The sequence below is a fragment of the Coregonus clupeaformis genome, chromosome 29 (genome assembly GCF_020615455.1).
Source record: "Coregonus clupeaformis isolate EN_2021a chromosome 29, ASM2061545v1, whole genome shotgun sequence".
In the NCBI taxonomy this organism is placed as follows: domain Eukaryota; kingdom Metazoa; phylum Chordata; class Actinopteri; order Salmoniformes; family Salmonidae; genus Coregonus; species Coregonus clupeaformis.
In genome coordinates this window covers 38517630-38538711 of record NC_059220.1, presented here as the reverse complement: position 1 = coordinate 38538711, position 21082 = coordinate 38517630, and the positions used below count along the sequence as shown (strand labels likewise).

Below are 21082 nucleotides of genomic sequence, written 5' to 3'. Positions count from 1 at the left end.
TCTCCTCTCTCCCTCTCTACCATCAGACCTTCACCCCACTGTATGTCCAAAAAGGTTGGAGAAGTGGTTTATCCATACATCCCCATTTTGGTTAGATAGCTCTTCATGTTATTGTTTGTTTAGTGTGTTCCACCATCAGACCTTCTCTCCTCTCTACCATCAGACCCTGTCTCCTCTCTCCCTCTCTACCATCAGACCCTGTCTCCTCTCTCCCTCTCTACCATCAGACCCTCTCTCATCTCTCCCTCTCTACCATCAGACCTTCTCTCCTCTCTCCCTCTCTACCATCAGACCTTCTCTCCTCTCTCCCTCTCTACCATCAGACCCACTCTCTCTCTCCCTCTCTACCATCAGACCTTCTCTCCTCTCTCTACCATCAGACCCTGTCTCCTCTCTCCCTCTCTACCATCAGACCCTGTCTCCTCTCTCCCTCTCTACCATCAGACCCTGTCTCCTCTCTCCCTCTCTACCATCAGACCCTCTCTCCTCTCTCCCTCTCTACCATCAGACCCTGTCTCCTCTCTCCCTCTCTACCATCAGACCCTCTCTCCTCTCTCCCTCTCTACCATCAGACCTTCTCTCCTCTCTCCCTCTCTACCATCAGGCCTTCTCTCCTCTCTCCCTCTCTACCATCAGACCCTCTCTCTCCCTCTCTACCATCAGACCTTCTCTCCTCTCTCCCTCTCTACCATCAGACCCTCTCTCCTCTCTCCCTCTCTACCATCAGACCCTCTCTCCTCTCTCCCTCTCTACCATCAGACCTTCTCTCCTCTCTCCCTCTCTACCATCATACCCTCTCTCCTCTCTCCCTCTCTACCATCAGACCTTCTCACCTCTCTCCCTCTCTACCATCAGACCTTCTCTCCTCTCTCCCTCTCTACCATCAGACCCTCTCTCCTCTCTCCCTCTCTACCATCAGACCCTCTCTCCCTCTCTACCATCAGACCTTATCTCCTCTCTCCCTCTCTACTATCAGACCCTCTCTCCTCTCTCCCTCTCTACCATCAGACCCTCTCTCCCTCTCTACCATCAGACCCTGTCTCCTCTCTCCCTCTCTACCATCAGACCCTCTCTACCATCAGACCCCCTCTCCTCTCTCCCTCTCTACCATCAGACCCTCTCTCCTCTCTCCCTCTCTACCATCAGACCCTCTCTCCTCTCTCCCTCTCTACCATCAGACCCTCTCTCCTCTCTCCCATCAGACGTTCTCTCCTCTCTCCCTCTCTACCATCAGACCCTCTCTCCTCTCTCCCTCTCTACCATCAGACCCTCTCTCCTCTCTCCCTCTCTACCATCAGACCCTCTCTCCTCTCTCCCCTCAGACCTTCTCTCCTCTCTCCCTCTCTCCCATCAGACCCTTCTCTCCTCTCTCCCTCTCTTCCATCAGACCCTTCTCTCTTCTCTCCCTCTCTCCCTCTCTACCATCAGACCCTCTCTCCTCTCTCCCATCAGACATTCTCTCCTCTCTCCCTCTCTCCCATCAGACCCTTCTCTCGTCTCTCCCTCTCTACCATCAGACCCTTCTCTCTTCTCTCCCTCTCTCCCTCTCTACCATCAGACCCTCTCTCTTCTCTACCATCAGACCCTCTCTCCTCTATCCCTCTCTACCATCAGACCCTCAGGACTGCCGCGCAGAAGAATTGCTAGGCCGCGCAGGGACGCAAGAGATTGAACTTCACTGAGTTCACACTATATAGATCAACGTTTTTTCTGTGATCTAATCAACATTATATCAACCCCTTTTCAATGCAACAAACCAAAACAAATCTAACTTTGCAAGATTGAGTCTGTGATTTTGTTGTAGGCAGAGCCAGAGCGCAGTGGAGTAGAATTCTATTGGCGGGGGTCAGTGGCGATTTTAGCATGTAAATCTTGGTGGGGCAAACTCAACACACTTTTTTTGTAAGCATGCCAGCAAAGCCACTACACAACACAACGCAACACTAAGCAATACATTAATTGCACTATAACGGTGACAAACGGTGCCCACAAACTGTTAGGGCCTACATAAAGCTGTCCCAACAGCAGAGCTTTCTTTTCAGCACCATGGAGTAAATCCTTACCACTGCTACACCTGGCTATCAGCGGAGCCTTATCTGGCAGCGAAACTGTTCATTCAGCCTCATTTACTGCCTTTTTAAAAAACATAGCTGATATGGCTGACTTGCTTAAACAAATGTGGTTTCTACTGACAATTGAGATGTACAAACTATGGCATAAGGGAACAACGAGCGGATAAGAGGCAATCCGTAATTTCCATTCAGACATTAATGAGCGAGCTAGGATGGACATTGTCAATATAACTATTTGTTCAGCACTTTTGAAATGTTCAGCGACAGAATTCAGAACATGGGCCATTCTTATAGTGTTCTCCATGTACACCAAGTCAGAACCGTAGGATAAGTAAAGAGGGCATATAAGCAGATAAAGCTCTTACAATATTAGATGATTACATTTCTCTAAAACAGGCTATAGGCTACATGTGCACCACCAAGTCAGAACAGTAGGCTAAGTTGTGAGGGGGAAATTATTAGGGTGAGGCACATGGGCTACTAACAGCTTACTACACAACATACACTTAGTATTACTTTCTTAGCTACAGTATACATATCTCCCTGGCATATTACATCATTTATGCAGCAGCATACAATACATTTTTGGACTCACCTTGTTGTTCTGTGCTCACTTGAACAGGAAGGTGTGGCGGTGGTCCTTCTTGTGGGCAAATTTTGTCATCAAACTTTGTCATCAAAGTCTGGTATTCTCTGGATTTATGGTGCTTTCAAGACAACTGGGAACTCTGACAAAAACAAGGTCGAATCCTGACGTCAGTGATCTTCAGGTCGGAGCTCTAGAAAGAGGCCAGAGTTCCCGACTTGGATATCCAAGTTGGATGACTGTTCAAAATGTATTTTCCCAGTCGGAGCTTGTTCCCAGTTGTCTTGAACTCACTGAAGTCTGAGATTTCCCAGTTCTGAGTTTCCAGTTGTTTTGAACGCGGCAGAAGTCATGCTGGATTGACAGCATGGCCAATGTATTCAACCTTTTTTGGCCCATGGTGTGTTGCGAGTGAATGTTTATCCTTTTAAGCTTGGAAAAGAGACCCTTAAAACCCACACCCTCTCCACTGAATAGCAGGCTAGTGATTGCTTTGCAAAGCTTGCAGTTAGCCACTGATTCCTTCCAAACCACTCATTGTTAATGTCCAATACGTTTTATTTATAATTTCTCTTCATATGACAAGGGTTGAAAACGATTTGCCAGTAGATTGTCGACTTGATGATGATGACTGCTTGCTAGCTAAGATGAAAGTATGATGTTGACATGATTAGTCCAATCAAAGCTACCGTAGATATAACGTGATTTGACGTTAATTTATCTGTGGCCAATGACCTTGAGCCTTCTTGGATGGGAACTTCTAATGTAAATCTATGGCAGCACCCAAGGGGCTTGAATTTTCGAGCTCTCCCCGTAGATTTTGCGGTGACGTAGTGTCCCCATGAGTGACATTGAGCCAATCACGGCGCAACTAGAGAACATTACCAACCACTACGCTCCGTATTTTCCGCTGGCTGCCCCACCGCCACAGAAAGCACTGAGCTAGGCTGAAACACCTGCATTTTGGAGCTGCCTTACTCAAGAAACCAAAAAAGAGACCATGTTTGTATGCGGCTTTATTAACCCAATGATTTTTTTTACATGCCAAAATAACATGCAAAACAGGCAACAACAACAAAAAACAGGTGGGGTTCAAAACGGATGACGGGTCGCCACTGGTGGGGGTAGCCCACGAGCGGTCTTTCAATCACCCGTGAGTGAATGCGCTTTTCAGATCAGTTCAGATCAGAGCGTGTGCATATTTGTTGATATTCTTTGCTAGTTAGCGAGTTATTAGCCCAGTTATAGATAAGTATAGGTCAGCAATGGGGAGTTACTACACCCTATAAGAGCACAAAACATGTAGGCTTAGGCTACATTTCAATCTGTCTTTGAGTCACCTATCAATGCAATTTACAGTCACCTATTTGGCCCATGGTGTTACAGGCCAAGTAAAAAATCATTAATGACAAGCCCTTCATAATGTAAAAACGTTTTTAAAAGTCTCATGCAATGCAGGCCTGCATTGAACACAACATATAGGCTACTGTAGGCTATATCATATAAATCAAAAGCTATTTCCCATGTGAACATTTTATGGGATTTGCTCCATTGGTTTTGTTGGTAGGCCTACATTATGCTGAAATAGCCACAATAGCCTATTGGCTACTGTCTAAAACTGTAAGGGTACAGCCTCAGTGTTCACTGTAAACATGCTGGAAGTTGCACAAAATTCTCACAACGTTCAAGTTTCTGCTCAGTGCCCCAATAAATTAGAAGGAACATTTCGTAGTCTGTGTTTACACAGGCAGCCCAATTCTGATATATTTTCTTTACTCATTGGTCTTTTGACCAATCAGATCTTTAGCCCATAATTGTGCAAAGGATCAGAATTGTGCTGCCTGTGTAAACGCAGCCTTATTATCCATCTCCCTCTCACCCATCTCATCCTATACAACACTGTCTAGCCTGAAGTAAACCCAAGTCCCTTATCCTAGAGACATTTATTGTGTTAGCCTCCTGGAATCCGTAGCGGTGGAACTGCCACGTCCATTTGTGATATTACAACAACAAAGACGTTACTTCAAACAAACCGTTTTTTTCCCCTCTGACATCATTGTACATCATTGCACGTGCGATAGAACAGCAGACTATACTACTTTTTTTTAAACCAAGATGTTAGATGCTCCTCTCCTCCTTTCATAAACAAAACAATAACAAGTGCACCTGGGGCGACCAGTGGCACTCTTTCACCGAATGCAGATTCCAGCTTTAAGGGAGATTTATTACAACTTTTGCATACATGGCCCTCATGCTGAAAACATCAACAAAATATTTGGTACGTGTGGCAATATAAGAAGATAAGAAGGGCGGAAACACCTTCACCTCCTGTCACAAATTCCATATTGGGTAAAGTGTATTAACTGGATCGACTCCTAACCTCATAGCACTCAGCCTAATGCATTACTGGCCCATTAGAAGCTCCCCACTGGGCAAAAACTGGTTGAATCAACGTTGTTTCCACGTCATTTCAACAGCAACAAAAACATTTGATGGCATTGAATCAACGTAGAAAACTGATTTGATTTTCAAAAAGTCATTAAAAAAATATTTGGCACTCAACTTTCAATCTAAATCCAATGACAAGGTCAAATTTTTTGTTGATTTCACGCTGAGTTCAAGTTAGTTGACAACTCAACCAAATGTAAATCAAAACTAGACGTCTGTACCCAGTGGATTGTCTCTGAGTTATCCCCCTCTCGCTCTCGCTCTGTCTCTGTTTGTCTGGCTTTTTAGGGGCCAGCAGAACAGACAGGAGGCCAGACACTGCTCCAGCTGACCATAGGGAACCCAGAGCTCTTCCCTGAAAGGGAGATCATAGCCACAGACAGATCTGTAGACGTACAGGTCTATCTATGGCTACTGTATGTTCTAATCATTGACTGGTTCTGATGCTTGTTCACTTCTTCTGCAGTTTGAGGGCAGGAAGTACTGCGAGCATGACTTCCAGATGCTGTTTGCTCCCTGCTGCCACCAGTGTGGTGAGTACAGCAACTGCACCTACACAGCAGCATTATCAACACTGGTGGTGTTGTCTGAAGCTTAAGGTCATATTTGGGCTCCTTTAACCCTGCTTCCCTCACTTTGAGCCCTAGGCACAACTGTGTAGACTTCTATCGCCAATTGCTTTCATGGGCCAAGAGTTTTTTCTTTAGTTATTTCTCTCTATATTAACAGGTGGATATGTGTGTTCACGGGGGGTGTTATATTGTTGCCAGTGTGTTGTCCCTGACCACCTCCTCCTCCTCCCAGGGGAGTTTATCATTGGTCGTGTGATCAAGGCGATGAACAACAGCTGGCACCCTGACTGTTTCTGCTGTGACCTCTGCCAGGCTGTGCTTGCTGACGTGGGCTTCGTCAAGAACGCCGGCAGGTCAGTCCAGAGACCTGGACTGGATCACTGATCAGCCATTGCTGATTTAACACCATGGGATAGGGGACAGCAACTTTTCCGCTGCATAGCTTTTATAAAGCAAAGAGAAATCCCACACACTGTTAACACCCTCCCGTAATTTTAATGTAGCAACATTATTTCAGCCTCTGGGTCAGGCTGAGCTCTCTTTACTAACATGTATCTCTCTCCCTCAGACACCTGTGTCGCCCGTGTCATAACCGTGAGAAAGCCCGTGGTCTGGGGAAGTACATCTGTCAGAAGTGCCACGCCATCATCGAGGAGCAGCCGCTGCTGTTCAAGAACGACCCCTACCACCCCGACCACTTCAACTGCAACAACTGCGGGTACACATGCAAGAAATCTAGAAAGAACTCCACAAACCCTATATACAACTACTACACAACCAAAACACAATATTTATACAACCTGCATTCAACCTAAACCCAATCACTGCTAAATCACCACACAAACGTCACACACCCTCTACATAAACCTAGTGGTCTATATTCAACCACTGCCAAATCTTTACTCAACTTCTACACAACCGCTATGCAACCTATACATGTACTGTAGCTTAGAGTTCAGGTGGGCCTTCGCTTCAGCAAACAAAGGACAGGAGGGGTGCTCAACAACAATGACAACAATCATGAGAAGGGCTTACCAAGAAAAACTTCCCAAAATACTAATTTGTGGTAGAAAGGAGTTGGAGCACTCAACAAAAAAATATGTATTTATTTTAGCTCACCTTAGTCCATTGTACAGGATGGAACAAGTGACTGAAATTCCAATGTCAAGCTGAGGTCTTCCTCAGAGTGACCTGACTATTGTACTTAGGTCCTATTTATAGTCCCATTGAGACACAACAATGTAAGAAAATAATAATTCTGATATGTTTCAAGGTAAATGGCAAATTATAGCACAAAATACTAATAATAAGAAAAATAATGTCTCGTTAATCAATAGGCCATGTGAAAATATACATAGATGATATTTGGGTGTCTGTGAATTTGGAGAAAAAGAGACCCCAAAAAATCAAGGCAACAACATTAGAGAAACGTTGAGAGTGAAAAACCATCTTAGCCCCTTAGGATCCACAGTGTCTAAGGAGTACTGCCAGAATGCCTCTGTTTTAGTTTACATATGATGTCACCTCCTCTTGGTGAAATTTGGAAGTGTTCTGTGTGGTGCATACCTTGGATTTATCGAATGTATGCGTCAAACTGTATGCGTAGACGGCTTTACAGAAATGGCAGCAGAAGGTGAATGTTGAACTTTTGTTGCACACATATCCAGATGATGCTGCTTACTATTTTGCGTGCAATAACACTATCGGTGTTATCAAGACATTACACCTCGATCTGACCGACAGTATTATTGCGTTTTGATACAACTGAAGTACATTCATTTTCAATGTAACACTGCGTTTGTCTTGCAACATTGCGTTGCAGAGGCAGTTGCAGTGCTTTCTGTGTGATGCATCTGTTGGATTTATCCAATGTATTCATGAAATTGTATGCTAGACTTGACAGAAATAGTAGCAAAAGGTGAACGTTGAACTTTTGTTTCACATATATCCAGTAACAATTTTGATGCAATGGTACTGTCGGTCTGATCGAAGCGTTCGTTATGTTCTGCAATGATGCATTTCAATTCTTGTTTAGTTTGACCAACATAAGCAGCCCTGCAGATGCATTTGAGCATGTATATGACATGTGTGGTGTTACAATTAAGGAAGCTTTGGAATTTGTATTCTTTACCTGTTCTGGGGTGGTAAAAAACGTTAGTATTGGTCGTGTTGTCACAATGTACATATCTTTACAGGAATAACCATTTGTTTTCCAAACAATGTTTTCCCGCGATTGTATTTTGAAATAATACGATATGCCTGGCTGGGCCTGTAGGCTACTACTGACAGTCGCAACTCAACGATCATGTATTTGGCGCACGCAGCCTTTCCTTCCGACTGCATTCCGACTGCAAGCAATGCTCATGATCCTTTGTGGCCAAATCATGCTTTAGTAGCCTACTTTGAATGATTTTATTTATTTCTGTATAGACATGAGTAGGCTAATTAGGCTATATAATTTTGGAAATTAAATTAAATGTTCTTTAGGGAAAGCTTCCCCTAGCCTTATGGACACACCGCCTATGCTCCCATCGCTGTACCCCGAATCTGTTTGGTAGAAACTGCCTGCATATTGGAAGTAATTTGATGTGAGGGCTTTTTCAGTGAGAGACAGAATGAAGTTAGATGGAGGTAAGATACCCTCCAGTCTAGTGTTGAGATAGCGAGAGAGCGCTCATAGGCCTACGGAGGGACTGAACGTCAAGTGTAACCAATATGCTTTCGGTGTCGCATCTATTGATTATCTTAAGCACATCCCTGGTATCTCCTAAAAAGGCTGCCAATGCTGGCACATATTTAGAGATGAAGAAATTAACATACTGAGATAGGGGTTCAATAGGTCTACTGTTGCCTGACACTATGGGACGTAAAGGAGGTTTTTCCATACTTTTGTGTATTTTCGGTAAGCCATAATAAACTGGACAGGCTGGGTGTGGCGTAATGAGAAAATCCTTCTCTCTTTGCCGGATCCAATCCTCTGAAAGAGCGTTATCAATGAAGCTATCTACACTGCTCAAAAAAATAAAGGGAACTCTTAAACAACACAATGTAACTCCAAGTCAATCACACTTCTGTGAAATCAAACTGTCCACTTAGGAAGCAACACTGATTGACAATACATTTCACATGCTGTTGTGCAAATGGAATAGACAACAGGTGGAAATTATAGGCAATTAGCAAGACACCCCCGATAAAGAAGTGGTTCTGCAGGTGGTGACCACAGACCACTTCTCAGTTCCTATGCTTCCTGGCTGATGTTTTGGTCACTTTTGAATGCTGGCGGTGCTTTCACTCTAGTGGTAGCATGAGACGGAGTCTACAACCCACACAAGTGGCTCAGGTAGTGCAGCTCATCCAGGATGGCACATCAATGCGAGCTGTGGCAAGAAGGTTTGCTGTGTCTGTCAGCGTAGTGTCCAGAGCATGGAGGCGCTACCAGGAGACAGGCCAGTACATCAGGAGACGTGGAGGAGGCCGTAGGAGGGCAACAACCCAGCAGCAGGACCGCTACCTCCGCCTTTGTGCAAGGGAGGAGCAGGAGGAGCACTGCCAGAGCCCTGCAAAATGACCTCCAGCAGGCCACAAATGTGCATGTGTCTGCTCAAACGGTCAGGAAACAGACTCCATGAGGGTGGTATGAGGGCCCGACGTCCACAGGTGGGGGTTGTGCTTACAGCCCAACACCGTGCAGGACGTTTGGCATTTGCCAGAGAACACCAAGATTGGCAAATTCGCCACTGGCGCCCTGTGCTCTTCACAGATGAAAGCAGGTTCACACTGAGCACATGTGACAGACGTGACAGAGTCTGGAGACGCCGTGGAGAACGTTCTGCTGCCTGCAACATCCTCCAGCATGACCGGTTTGGCGGTGGGTCAGTCATGGTGTGGGGTGGCATTTCTTTGGGGGGCCGCACAGCCCTCCATGTGCTCGCCAGAGGTAGCCTGACTGCCATTAGGTACCGAGATGAGATCCTCAGACCCCTTGTGAGACCATATGCTGGTGCGGTTGGCCCTGGGTTCCTCCTAATGCAAGACAATGCTAGACCAGATGTGGCTGGAGTGTGTCAGCAGTTCCTGCAAGAGGAAGGCATTGATGCTATGGACTGGCCCGCCCGTTTCCCAGACCTGAATCCAATTGAGCACATCTGGGACATCATGTCTCGCTCCATCCACCAACGCCACGTTGCACCACAGACTGTCCAGGAATTGGCGGATGCTTTAGTCCAGGTCTGGGAGGAGTTCCCTCAGGAGACCATCCGCCACCTCATCAGGAGCATGCCCAGGCGTTGTAGGGAGGTCATACAGGCACGTGGAGGCCACACACACTACTGAGCCTCATTTTGACTTGTTTTAAGGACATTACATCAAAGTTGGATCAGCCTGTAGTGTGGTTTTCCACTTTAATTTTGAGGGTGACTCCAAATCCAGACCTCCATGGGTTGATAAATTTGATTTCCATTGATAATTTGTGTGTGATTTTGTTGTCAGCACATTCAACTATGTAAAGAAAAAAGTATTTAATAAGATTATTTCATTCATTCAGATCTAGGATGTGTTGTTTAAGTGTTCCCTTTATTTTTTTGAGCAGTGTATATCCTTTTTATTCTGTCTGTGGGGTTGGAACGGAGAGGGACATAACACTTAGTACGGCGGGGAAAAGTATGAAAATGTATGCACTCACTACTGTAAGTCGCTCTAGATAAGAGAGTCTGCTAAATAACGTAAATGTAAATTAGTGTCAGAGTTGAGCATAGACCTCACTATCATATTGTTCCCTGCTTAATATCACAATAGACCTCCCTTATCAGCATTTTTTATCACAATATCTGGATTGTCTTTCAGTTCCTTCAAAGCATTTTGTTAATCATTAATGAGATTAGCTTCTTGTTTAGGAGTATTGTGGGCCAGTTTAGGAAAATCATGTTCTATCAGCCTGCTGTAGGTGAGAACAGAGGGACTCTTTTTGAAAGTATTTTGTTCTCTCATATCAGAAATACCAGATGCATTATAGTTTCTAAACACTGCATTGCCATTCTAAACACGGCTGCTATTCGTAATAAAAACACGGACTATGCTATTGCGCGCCACTGCATAGAAGCCAACCATGGCCCATCTTCCTCCCTGGGCTTTGTAGCCATAAACACATCCACATTTCACCAAGAGGAGGTGGCATCGTACGTAAACTAAAACAAAGAGGAATTCTGGCAATACTCCTTAGACACTGTGGATCCTAAGGGTCTAAACAATGATTTTTCACTGTCATCGTTTCTATAATGTTGTTGCCTTGATTTTTTGGGGTCTCTGTGTCTCCAGATTCACAGACACCCAAATATCATCTATGTATATTTTGACTTGGCCTATTGACTAACGAGATACACTATTTCTGTTATTAATTAATATTATTTTGTGTTATAATTTGCCATTTACCTTGAAACATATCATTATTATTTTCTTACATTGTGTCTCAATGGGCCACTAGGCTATAAATTGGAGCTAAGTACAATGGTCAGGTCATTTTGAGAAAGACATCAGCTTGATGTCAAAACATCAGTCACCTGTCTGCATCCTGTACAATGGATTAGTGAGCTAAAATAAATAAATCTCTGCTTTTTTTGTTGAGTGCTCCAAGTCCTTTCTACCTCGAATTAGTCCTTTTGGAAGTTTTTCTTGGTAAGCCCTTCTCATGCTGTATAGCCTGTCAGTGGTAGACACTGAAATCCTGTAATACAATTAGCCATCTCTACATAGAGGTGCTATAGGCAGGGTATGTTCTCTGTAGCAGGATGGGACTCCTCAAGGTTGGGTTTAGTAGAGTTTCCCTCTGTACAAGTCAGCCAAATGAGAGAAGAGAGGGAGGAGGAGGAAGAGAGTAGGGAGAGAGGGACTGACGATAGAATAATGATTATCGCAGTAGCTCTTTTAGATGACAGTTAAAAGCAGTTGAGAGGCACCTCCAACCTAACCAAACCTTTCCCGTAAGACTGCCTGTCCTTAAACAAACCTACAGTTGTCAGCCTGTCCTTGAGGTAGATGTTGTGATGATGAATATTCATTCAGGAAGTATGCAGACGACTCATTCCTCTATGCAACACTGCCACTTGTTTTGTGTTGTGAATACAGTAGAGTTATTATCCCCTAATAAGGTAGAACTCACCAAGACCAGGAAGCACACTGTTGGCAGGATGCTAAACAAAACAAGCTCACCCAGCATCACACACACACGCACCAGAGAACACCACTTTAGACAAGGAGCTGACTCAGTGATGACTCATACTAACACATTTCATACACTCTAAAAATAAAAGGTTCCTGGAGGATCCTTTAGGGGTTATTCGAAGTGAAACTGTGGGGGAACCCCTATAAGTTCTTTGAAGAACCCTTTAAAGGGTTCTTCAAAGAACCCCTTTTAATGGATCCTCAAATAACCTTTTGAAGAACCTTTTGGGGTTCATTTTTGAACTACCCCCCTCCCCCCTCCCCTGTTATTATTATTATTAGTGACATATACAGTGGGGGAAAAAAGTATTTAGTCAGCCACCAATTGTGCAAGTTCTCTCACTTAAAAAGATGAGAGAGGCCTGTAATTTTCATCATAGGTACACGTCAACTATGACAGACAAATTGAGATTTTTTTTCTCCAGAAAATCACATTGTAGGATTTTTAATGAATTTATTTGCAAATTATGGTGGAAAATAAGTATTTGGTCAATAACAAAAGTTTCTCAATACTTTGTTATATACCCTTTGTTGGCAATGACACAGGTCAAACGTTTTCTGTAAGTCTTCACAAGGTTTTCACACACTGTTGCTGGTATTTTGGCCCATTCCTCCATGCAGATCTCCTCTAGAGCAGTGATGTTTTGGGGCTGTTGCTGGCCAACACGGACTTTCAACTCCCTCCAAAGATTTTCTATGGGGTTGAGATCTGGAGACTGGCTAGGCCACTCCAGGACCTTGAAATGCTTCTTACGAAGCCACTCCTTCGTTGCCCGGGCGGTGTGTTTGGGATCATTGTCATGCTGAAAGACCCAGCCACGTTTCTTCTTCAATGCCCTTGCTGATGGAAGGAGGTTTTCACTCAAAATCTCACGATACATGGCCCCATTCATTCTTTCCTTTACACGGATCAGTCGTCCTGGTCCCTTTGCAGAAAAACAGCCCCAAAGCATGATGTTTCCACCCCCATGCTTCACAGTAGGTATGGTGTTCTTTGGATGCAACTCAGCATTCTTTGTCCTCCAAACACGACGAGTTGAGTTTTTACCAAAAAGTTATATTTTGGTTTCATCTGACCATATGACATTCTCCCAATCCTCTTCTGGATCATCCAAATGCACTCTCAAACTTCAGACGGGCCTGGACATGTACTGGCTTAAGCAGGGGGACACGTCTGGCACTGCAGGATTTGAGTCCCTGGCGGCGTAGTGTGTTACTGATGGTAGGCTTTGTTACTTTGGTCCCAGCTCTCTGCAGGTCATTCACTAGGTCCCCCCCGTGTGGTTCTGGGATTTTTGCTCACCGTTCTTGTGATCATTTTGACCCCACGGGGGTGAGATCTTTGCATGGAGCCCCAGATCGAGGGAGATTATCAGTGGTCTTGTATGTCTTCCATTTCCTAATAATTGCTCCCACAGTTGATTTCTTCAAACCAAGCTGCTTACCTATTGCAGATTCAGTCTTCCCAGCCTGGTGCAGGTCTACAATTTTGTTTCTGGTGTCCTTTGACAGCTCTTTGGTCTTGGCCATAGTGGAGTTTGGAGTGTGACTGTTTGAGGTTGTGGACAGGTGTCTTTTATACTGATAACAAGTTCAAACAGGTGGCATTAATACAGGTAACGAGTGGAGGACAGAGGAGCCTCTTAAAGAAGAAGTTACAGGTCTGTGAGAGCCAGAAATCTTGCTTGTTTGTAGGTGACCAAATACTTATTTTCCACCATAATTTGCAAATAAATTCATTAAAAATCCTACAATGTGATTTTCTGGATTTTTTTTCCTCAATTTGTCTGTCATAGTTGACGTGTACCTATGATGAAAATTACAGGCCTCTCTCATCTTTTTAAGTGGGAGAACTTGCACAATTGGTGGCTGATTAAATACTTTTTTTCCCCACTGTATATGCATAACAATAACAACAATAACAGGTAAACTCCCAGCAGAGCCCCAAGTCCAATGGGTATATCCTCTGGCGTGTTGATGTTCTCCGTATCCATAGCCAGAATGATTTTGCAGTGCATGGTGATCGAACAGGTTTCCTGTTATATTCATCAGAGGTGTAGGGAGGGTGAAGTCTGTGAATCCCCCAAAAATTTATTATACAGATGATTAACAAAACATGCACACTACAGTATTCATACCTTGGTTTTTGTGGTGAATGTGAATGAAAAAAACTGTTTTGATAATGGTTTTCATACACATACCTTGTCCATAATGTAGAGACCTATGAGATTTTCATTGAAGAGGTAAGGGAGGAGGATGGTACATGTGATCTGTATTTCATACCAATACCAATTGACATACCTTTGTATGCCTCCTCACAGCCACAAAAGTGAGCAGTTCAGTCATCTGCACCCAATACAGCTAGCCTTCAACATATTCTTATAGAATACATATTCTTACTTCTTTGTTGATTGATATCCATTGATTTGTGCACAAATATGAAAAGATATATGGTATCAGCATAAAACAATATCAATTTAGATCGTACAAGGGACAAACCTTACTTTAAATGAAGGAGATATTTACATTTTTCAGTTAAGTGCCTGCACCTGCTATCCTTTCAAATTCAAATCCAAATGTTTCAGTTGGGCAGTTAGGTTCCCACAAGAACCCCCACCAACTAAGGAGTTTCCTCGATGAACCCCACCTCCTATGGGGTTTTTGGAAGAACCTTTTGGGGGCAATTGTCAGTGCCAATAACCTAAGGTTCTTCAAAGAACTTTGAGGAACTTAGAAGAATTCCACTGCTCCAGTCCTCATGGGCTGCAGTATCTACTTTATATTTCTTACTTCTAATCTGCATCTAATTCAGAACACAATAGCCACCACCCCACTAACAGCTGTTGTTGATGCGCATAAGGTTTGTCCCTCCTCTCCCCCCCGTAGCAAGGAGCTGACGGCTGATGCCAGGGAGCTGAAGGGAGAGCTGTACTGCCTGCCCTGCCATGACAAGATGGGCGTTCCCATATGTGGCGCCTGCAGGAGACCCATCGAGGGCCGCGTGGTCAATGCCATGGGCAAGCAGTGGCACGTCGAGGTATGATGACATCCCTTATTCAATATGGACCTGTTCAGGAGGTTGCAATGTTATGGAACATTCAGATAAAAATGTATTGTATATGATTATGGTATTTTGTAGCCAGTGATTATTACAATATTATTATTATTATTATTATTATTACATTATGATCTTAGGTATGTACTGCTTTGTCTGTCTGTCGCTGAACAACTATTATTTCCTATTATACAACAGGTGGTTTGGAATTCCCCATTGTTAGAACATCACAGTAGAAATGTATTCAAGGGAGTTTGTATGTGGGATGGATTTTATACTAGCCTCCTCGGTTCTGTTTCTACCCTGCCCTCATATCATCTCTGTGGCCATGTTTGGACTATCTCAGAATGGAGGACATCCTTCTTCTTTCTTTCCCTCTTACATTCCTCTGTTCATATCTATGCTGCCTTCTTTCCTCTCTACTCCCCCCCTCCTGTAACACCATGTATGTGCTCCGTGTGAGCGTCCGTTTCAGAGCCACCCATATTACGAGTGTGGGGACCACGCCTACTGTGAAAAACACTTTAACATGGTGTGGGGTTAGTTAGGGTGACTGATGGGAGACCCTTCCTGGCTGCATTCTGTCCTGCGCTCTGTCTGGTCTGTGCTGCATTCTGCCCCCTGGTGGACCTCCCTGGTACTCACCCCTCACAGACAAACAAGGCTCCTCCTGTGTCTGTCTGTCTGTCTGTCTGTAGGGGTGAGTGCTTCCACAGGGGGCCGCTCCTGCCCTGCTGCTGTCCTCTGAACCCACTAATCTCAGACGGGACTGGACTGGTCTGGTCTGACTCTTAATAGGTCGGAACTAAACTAGACCGATATGGATTAAACTGACCTGTGCTGGTCTGTTTGTACTAACCTGTTGTGTGGGGCCATGTTGTGTGTGTTTGCAGCATTTTGTGTGTGCTAAGTGTGAGAAGCCCTTCCTGGGCCATCGCCACTACGAACGCAAAGGACTGGCCTACTGTGAGACTCACTACAACCAGGTAACGTAGGACCAGGCAGGCTGCACACACAGCCCAAGGGAAGAGAAGTCACACAATCACATCTCTACTTAGTAACTCAATCCAATCCAGGCACTGTATTTTATTTATCTTTAAGCAAGCATCTTGCTGTATATAATGTGAATGTGACCTCCAGTCTTGGCTAGTTTTATGGGACCATCTACTGGTGGAAGTACAAATGTAGCAACAAATGAAGACTTTGTGAAGTGAATTGCATGGCTCTTGTCTTGAAGAATACAGTAAAGAGTAAAGAAAATGTAATATGTAAAGTGAATTGAGCGCCTGGCTATTGACTCTCTCTCCTCTCCTACAGCTCTTTGGAGATGTCTGCTACCACTGCAACCGTGTCATTGAGGGTGATGGTAAGATATTATCACCTAACATCATATACAGTAAAACAAATATTTAATATGTCATATTTGTCTTATAAACTACTTATAGCCTGGAAACCAGAATGTCTCTGCTTTAGCCATGTTGTCATTGTCTTGTCAGGTACCCCGGCTAATGTACTTGATGTGTTTGTGTTGTGTGTTCCAGTGGTTTCAGCCCTGAACAAGGCATGGTGTGTCAACTGCTTCGCCTGTTCCACCTGCAACACCAAGCTCACCCTCAAGTAAGTCTGACTGAGTTAACACAGCAACAACATCCTGTGTGCTGACACATTGAAATGAGGCTAGACTATCTTTGGGAGTGTAGATTTCAATTCAATTGAAACCTTTCGTTCTGCTCTGTGCCCACCTGAAGCAATTGCTCTGTCCTCTTCTGTCTCTCATATGTCTCTACTGCTTTACCTGTTCCACTGTACCTGTGACTACCTGATCTATTTTCCAGCTTTTCCATCTACCTGTGTCATCCCTTTCTCTCTGTCCCTCTCTTTCATATGTCCCTGTTTGTCTGTCCATATCCTCCTCCTCCCTCCTCTTTCTTCCTCTCTTCCTCCTCTTTCCTGGTCGTACCAGGGATAAGTTTGTAGAGGTGGAGCTGAAGCCTGTGTGTAAACACTGCTACAAGCGCCTGCCAGACGACATGAAGCGGCGTCTTGCCAAACGAGAAAAAGAAAAGAAGAAGAAAGTGCCCATGTGTCTGTAAACCTCTGTCCTTCCTTTCTCCTCACTTCCACTTTCCATTCATTGGTTAGTTTTCATCTCCTTTCATTCTCTTTTTCCTGTGTTGTGCTTTTACTATCTATGTATCTTTCATCCGTCCACTCTGACAAGTCAGTTAAAGGAGGGTTTTAGACACAGAAATGAAATATCTGTTAAACATAAACTATGAACCATGCATTTTTTATTACATCACATTCAACATCACTGTACTTTATCCGTTTTAGAGTATGAGCAATCAACGGAAGTAGAGATTAGCTATAGATCATAAATAATGATTAATAACCTGTACAGATTGATAATTGGCCTAAACTGTTATTTGCATCAGTGCCAGTGTTTCCCACGCAATGTTGACCATATTTAGGATCTCCGCAGGAAATGGTTACTCAATATGGCCATTCCTCAGCCAGACACACTTAGGGGATTAACATAATAATTCAGCTCTGTAATAATCCTGCAATAATCCGAACAGAAGTCCTTTTCTCTCCGATCAGATGGTTGAGGCTAGAGGCATGTAGTAGGTATTGTGTATTTCGTCAGATCAGTCAGAGTGTAAAGAGAAGGCTTTGTTCACCAGATCCTGGTTTGTTTATGGGTAAAACACTAATCGTTTCCTGTCTCTGTGTACTGGCTGGACTGGATGTCAGATTTTTAAAGGTCCCGATGTGGTTAACATGTGCTCTCCATGTGGCCTCCCTGCTAAAGCCTAAACACTGTAGAGTTTAATCTGCTCAAAGGACCTCTTTCCAGGAGCAGGAGGTAGAGGGGGAACCATGAGGGAGAGGGAGCTGCAGGGAATAGAAGGGGGGGGCAGGAGAGAGCTGCAGGGAATAGAAGGGGGGGCAGGAGAGAGCTGCAGGGAATAGAAGGGGGGCAGGAGAGAGCTGCAGGGAATAGAAGGGGGGCAGGAGAGAGCTGCAGGGAATAGAGTGGGGGGGGCAGGAGAGAGCTGCAGGGAATAGAAGGGGGGGCAGGAGGGAGCTGCAGGGAATAGAAGGGGGGCAGGAGAGAGCTGCAGGGAATAGAAGGGGGCAGGAGGGAGCTGCAGGGAATAGAAGGGGGGGTAGGAGGGTGCTGCAGGGAATAGAAGGGGGACAGGAGGGAGCTGCAGGGAATAGAAGGGGGGCAGGAGAGAGCTGCAGTGAATAGAGTGGGGGGCAGGAGAGAGCTGCAGGGAATAGAAGGGGGGCAGGAGGGAGCTGCAGGGAATAGAAGGGGGGCAGGAGAGAGCTGCAGGGAATAGAAGGGGGGCAGGAGGGAGCTGCAGGGAATAGAAGGGGGCAGGAGAGAGCTGCAGTGAATAGAGTGGGGGGCAGGAGAGAGCTGCAGGGAATAGAAGGGGGGCAGGAGGGAGCTGCAGGGAATAGAAGGGGGGCAGGAGAGAGCTGCAGGGAATAGAAGGGGGGCAGGAGGGAGCTGCAGGGAATAGAAGGGGGGTAGGAGGGTGCTGCAGGGAATAGAAGGGGGACAGGAGGGAGCTGCAGGGAATAGAAGGGGGCAGGAGAGAGCTGCAGTGAATAGAGTGGGGGGCAGGAGAGAGCTGCAGGGAATAGAAGGGGGGCAGGAGGGAGCTGCAGGGAATAGAAGGGGGGCAGGAGAGAGCTGCAGGGAATAGAAGGGGGGGCAGGAGGGAGCTGCAGGGAATAGAAGGGGGGCAGGAGAGAGCTGCAGGGAATAGAAGGGCGGGCAGGAGGGAGCTGCAGGGAATAGAAGGCGGGGCAGGAGGGAGCAGAAAGGGGAGAGAGGGAGCAGGAGGGTAGAGAGTGGGCAGGAGGGTAGAGAGGGAGCAGGAGGGTAGAGAGGGAGCAGGAGGGTAGAGATGGAGCAGGAGGGAGAGAGAGTGAGCATGAGGGTAGAGAGGGAGCAGGAGGGTAGAGAGGGAGCAGAAGGGATAAATAAAAGATAAATGAAAGTCAGAACCCTGCTCATACAGATTGTGTTTTTGTCTCTTCCTTACAGGAACAAGTTTGTGGAGTTTGACATGAAGCCGGTGTGCAAGAAGTGTTACGAGAAGTTTCCTCTGGAGCTCAAGAAGAGGCTCAAGAAGCTGGCAGAGACCGTGGGCCGGAAGTAGACAGACAGACATGCTAGAACGGACAAAAGTGATATCAGAATGTTTGCGCAAGCACATGACCTTTGTTCTTGGTGTAAGCTTGGGGATTAAAACCACTCTACCCAACCCCTCATATGTTGATGAAAATCAGATTTGCAGTATCCGTCCGTTAAATAGTGATAACCCATGAGCAGAGAGACAGACTGTACACAAGAAAGGGTCATCCCCAAATCAGTGCCTTTGTCTGAATACATATTCATATATATCCTTGATATGCTTATCTCATAGATTTCATTATTTTTTAGCTTAAAATTTCACTTCATAACCCAACCTGTATATTTAAGAATGCATCAATGGTCCTGGTATTTCGTCAGGTGAATAAAGAGTATTGAGAAGGTTGTTACTGCCAGTTTGCTGGTCTGTTAGCCAACTACTTTATCGTTGTCGTGCCATACAAGTAGAAACAGACAGACACCTGGGCTATGTTACTGATGCTACTCACAATCACATTACTGTGCAGCAGAACTGTGTCTCATATACACTACCGGTCAAATGTTTAGACACACATACTCATTCAAGGGTTTTTCTTTATTTTTACTATTTTTTACATTGTAGAATAATAGTGAAGACATCAAAACTATGAAATAACACATATGGAAACAAAAAGTGTTAACCAAATAAAAATATATTTTATATTTGAGATTCTTTAAATAGCCACCCTTTGCCATGATGACAGCTTTGCACACTCTTGGCATTCTCTCAACCAGCTTCATGACGTAGTCACCTGGAATGCATTACAATTGACAGGTGTGACTTCTTAACATTTAATTTGTGGAATTTCTTTCCTTCTAAATGTGTTTGAGCCAATCAGCTGTGTTGTGACAAGTTAGGGGGGTATACATAAGATAGCCCTATTTGGTAAAAGACCAAGTCAATATTATGGCAAGAATAGCTCAAATAAGCAAAGAGAAACAACAGTCCATCATTATTGTAAGACATGAAGGTCAGTCAATACGGAAGATTTCAAGAACTTTGAAAGTTTCTTCAAGTGCAGTCACAAAAACCATCAAGCGCTATGATGAAACGGGCTCTCATGAGGACTGCTACAGGAATGGAAGACCCAGAGATACCTCTGCTGCAGAGGGTAAGTTCATTAGAGTTACCAGCCTCAGAAATTGCAGCCCAAATAAATGCTTCACAGAGTTCAAGTAACAGACACATCTCAACATCAACTGTTCAGAGGAGACTGTGTGAATTGCTGCAAAGAAACCACTTCTAAATATTAAATATATTTTGATTTGTTTAACACTTTTTTGGTTACTACATGATTCCATATGTGTTATTTTATAGTTTGATGTCTTCACTATTATTCTACAATGTAGAAAATAGTAAAAATAAAGAAAAACCCTGCGATGAGTATGTGTGTCCAAACTTTTGACTGCTACTGTATATATGTATGTATGTGTGTATGTATGTATGTATGTATGTATGTATGTAAATCTATGTCAAATACTCAAAGAGCGCTTAATTTAGCTTACTTAGTATAATGGGACCATTGGAATTGTGCCAAAATTGCCAACCCCACCCACCCTGTATAACAGTAAGCTAAATCAAGAGCATGTTAAGTATTTCAAAGTATCTGATGTATGTACAGTACTATTTGACCCAGATCTGCTGGGCAGCTTCTTGAGAAAGTAGCCTCCATCCCAACAGTTCAGGTCATATAGAAACATAAGAGTCATATTCGTACAAGAGGATTGTGTACATTTTTCAGGATGTATTGAAATATTATCCAAAGATAATACTGAATGAGGTGACACGTGTATTCGTATCTCATATAGAGATTTTTGTGCGTCCACAACATTGTGCATGGCGTTATATTGTTATATTTATATTAATTCACAATTTTCAAATTTCCTTTGTGCTTTTATCACAAAGTCAGTAAATATGTAAGATGTACTGTCACTGAAGAG

General features: G+C 44.3%; 1 protein-coding gene across 5 annotated transcripts in view; it reads left to right on the top strand.

Annotated features, from left to right (window-relative positions):
* Positions 1–19702, top strand: part of LOC121571720 (LIM and senescent cell antigen-like-containing domain protein 1) — a 65060-nt gene extending 45358 nt beyond the window's left edge. For 4 of the 5 annotated variants that reach the window (XM_045209195.1, XM_045209194.1, XM_045209192.1 and 1 more), the window contains exons 3-11: positions 5573–5639; positions 5911–6031; positions 6247–6396; positions 14781–14931; positions 15843–15935; positions 16267–16315; positions 16491–16566; positions 16913–17086; positions 19016–19103. In XM_045209195.1, the coding sequence (XP_045065130.1) occupies positions 5573–5639; positions 5911–6031; positions 6247–6396; positions 14781–14931; positions 15843–15935; positions 16267–16315; positions 16491–16566; positions 16913–17042 (837 nt within the window). In that variant the 3' untranslated portion in view covers positions 17043–17086; positions 19016–19103. Of the gene's footprint in view, positions 1–5572; positions 5640–5910; positions 6032–6246; positions 6397–14780; positions 14932–15842; positions 15936–16266; positions 16316–16490; positions 16567–16912; positions 17087–19015 lie in introns of all 5 variants that reach the window. The other variant, XM_045209193.1, reaches the window with a different exon arrangement.
* The last annotated feature ends 1380 nt before the right edge of the window (positions 19703–21082 follow it).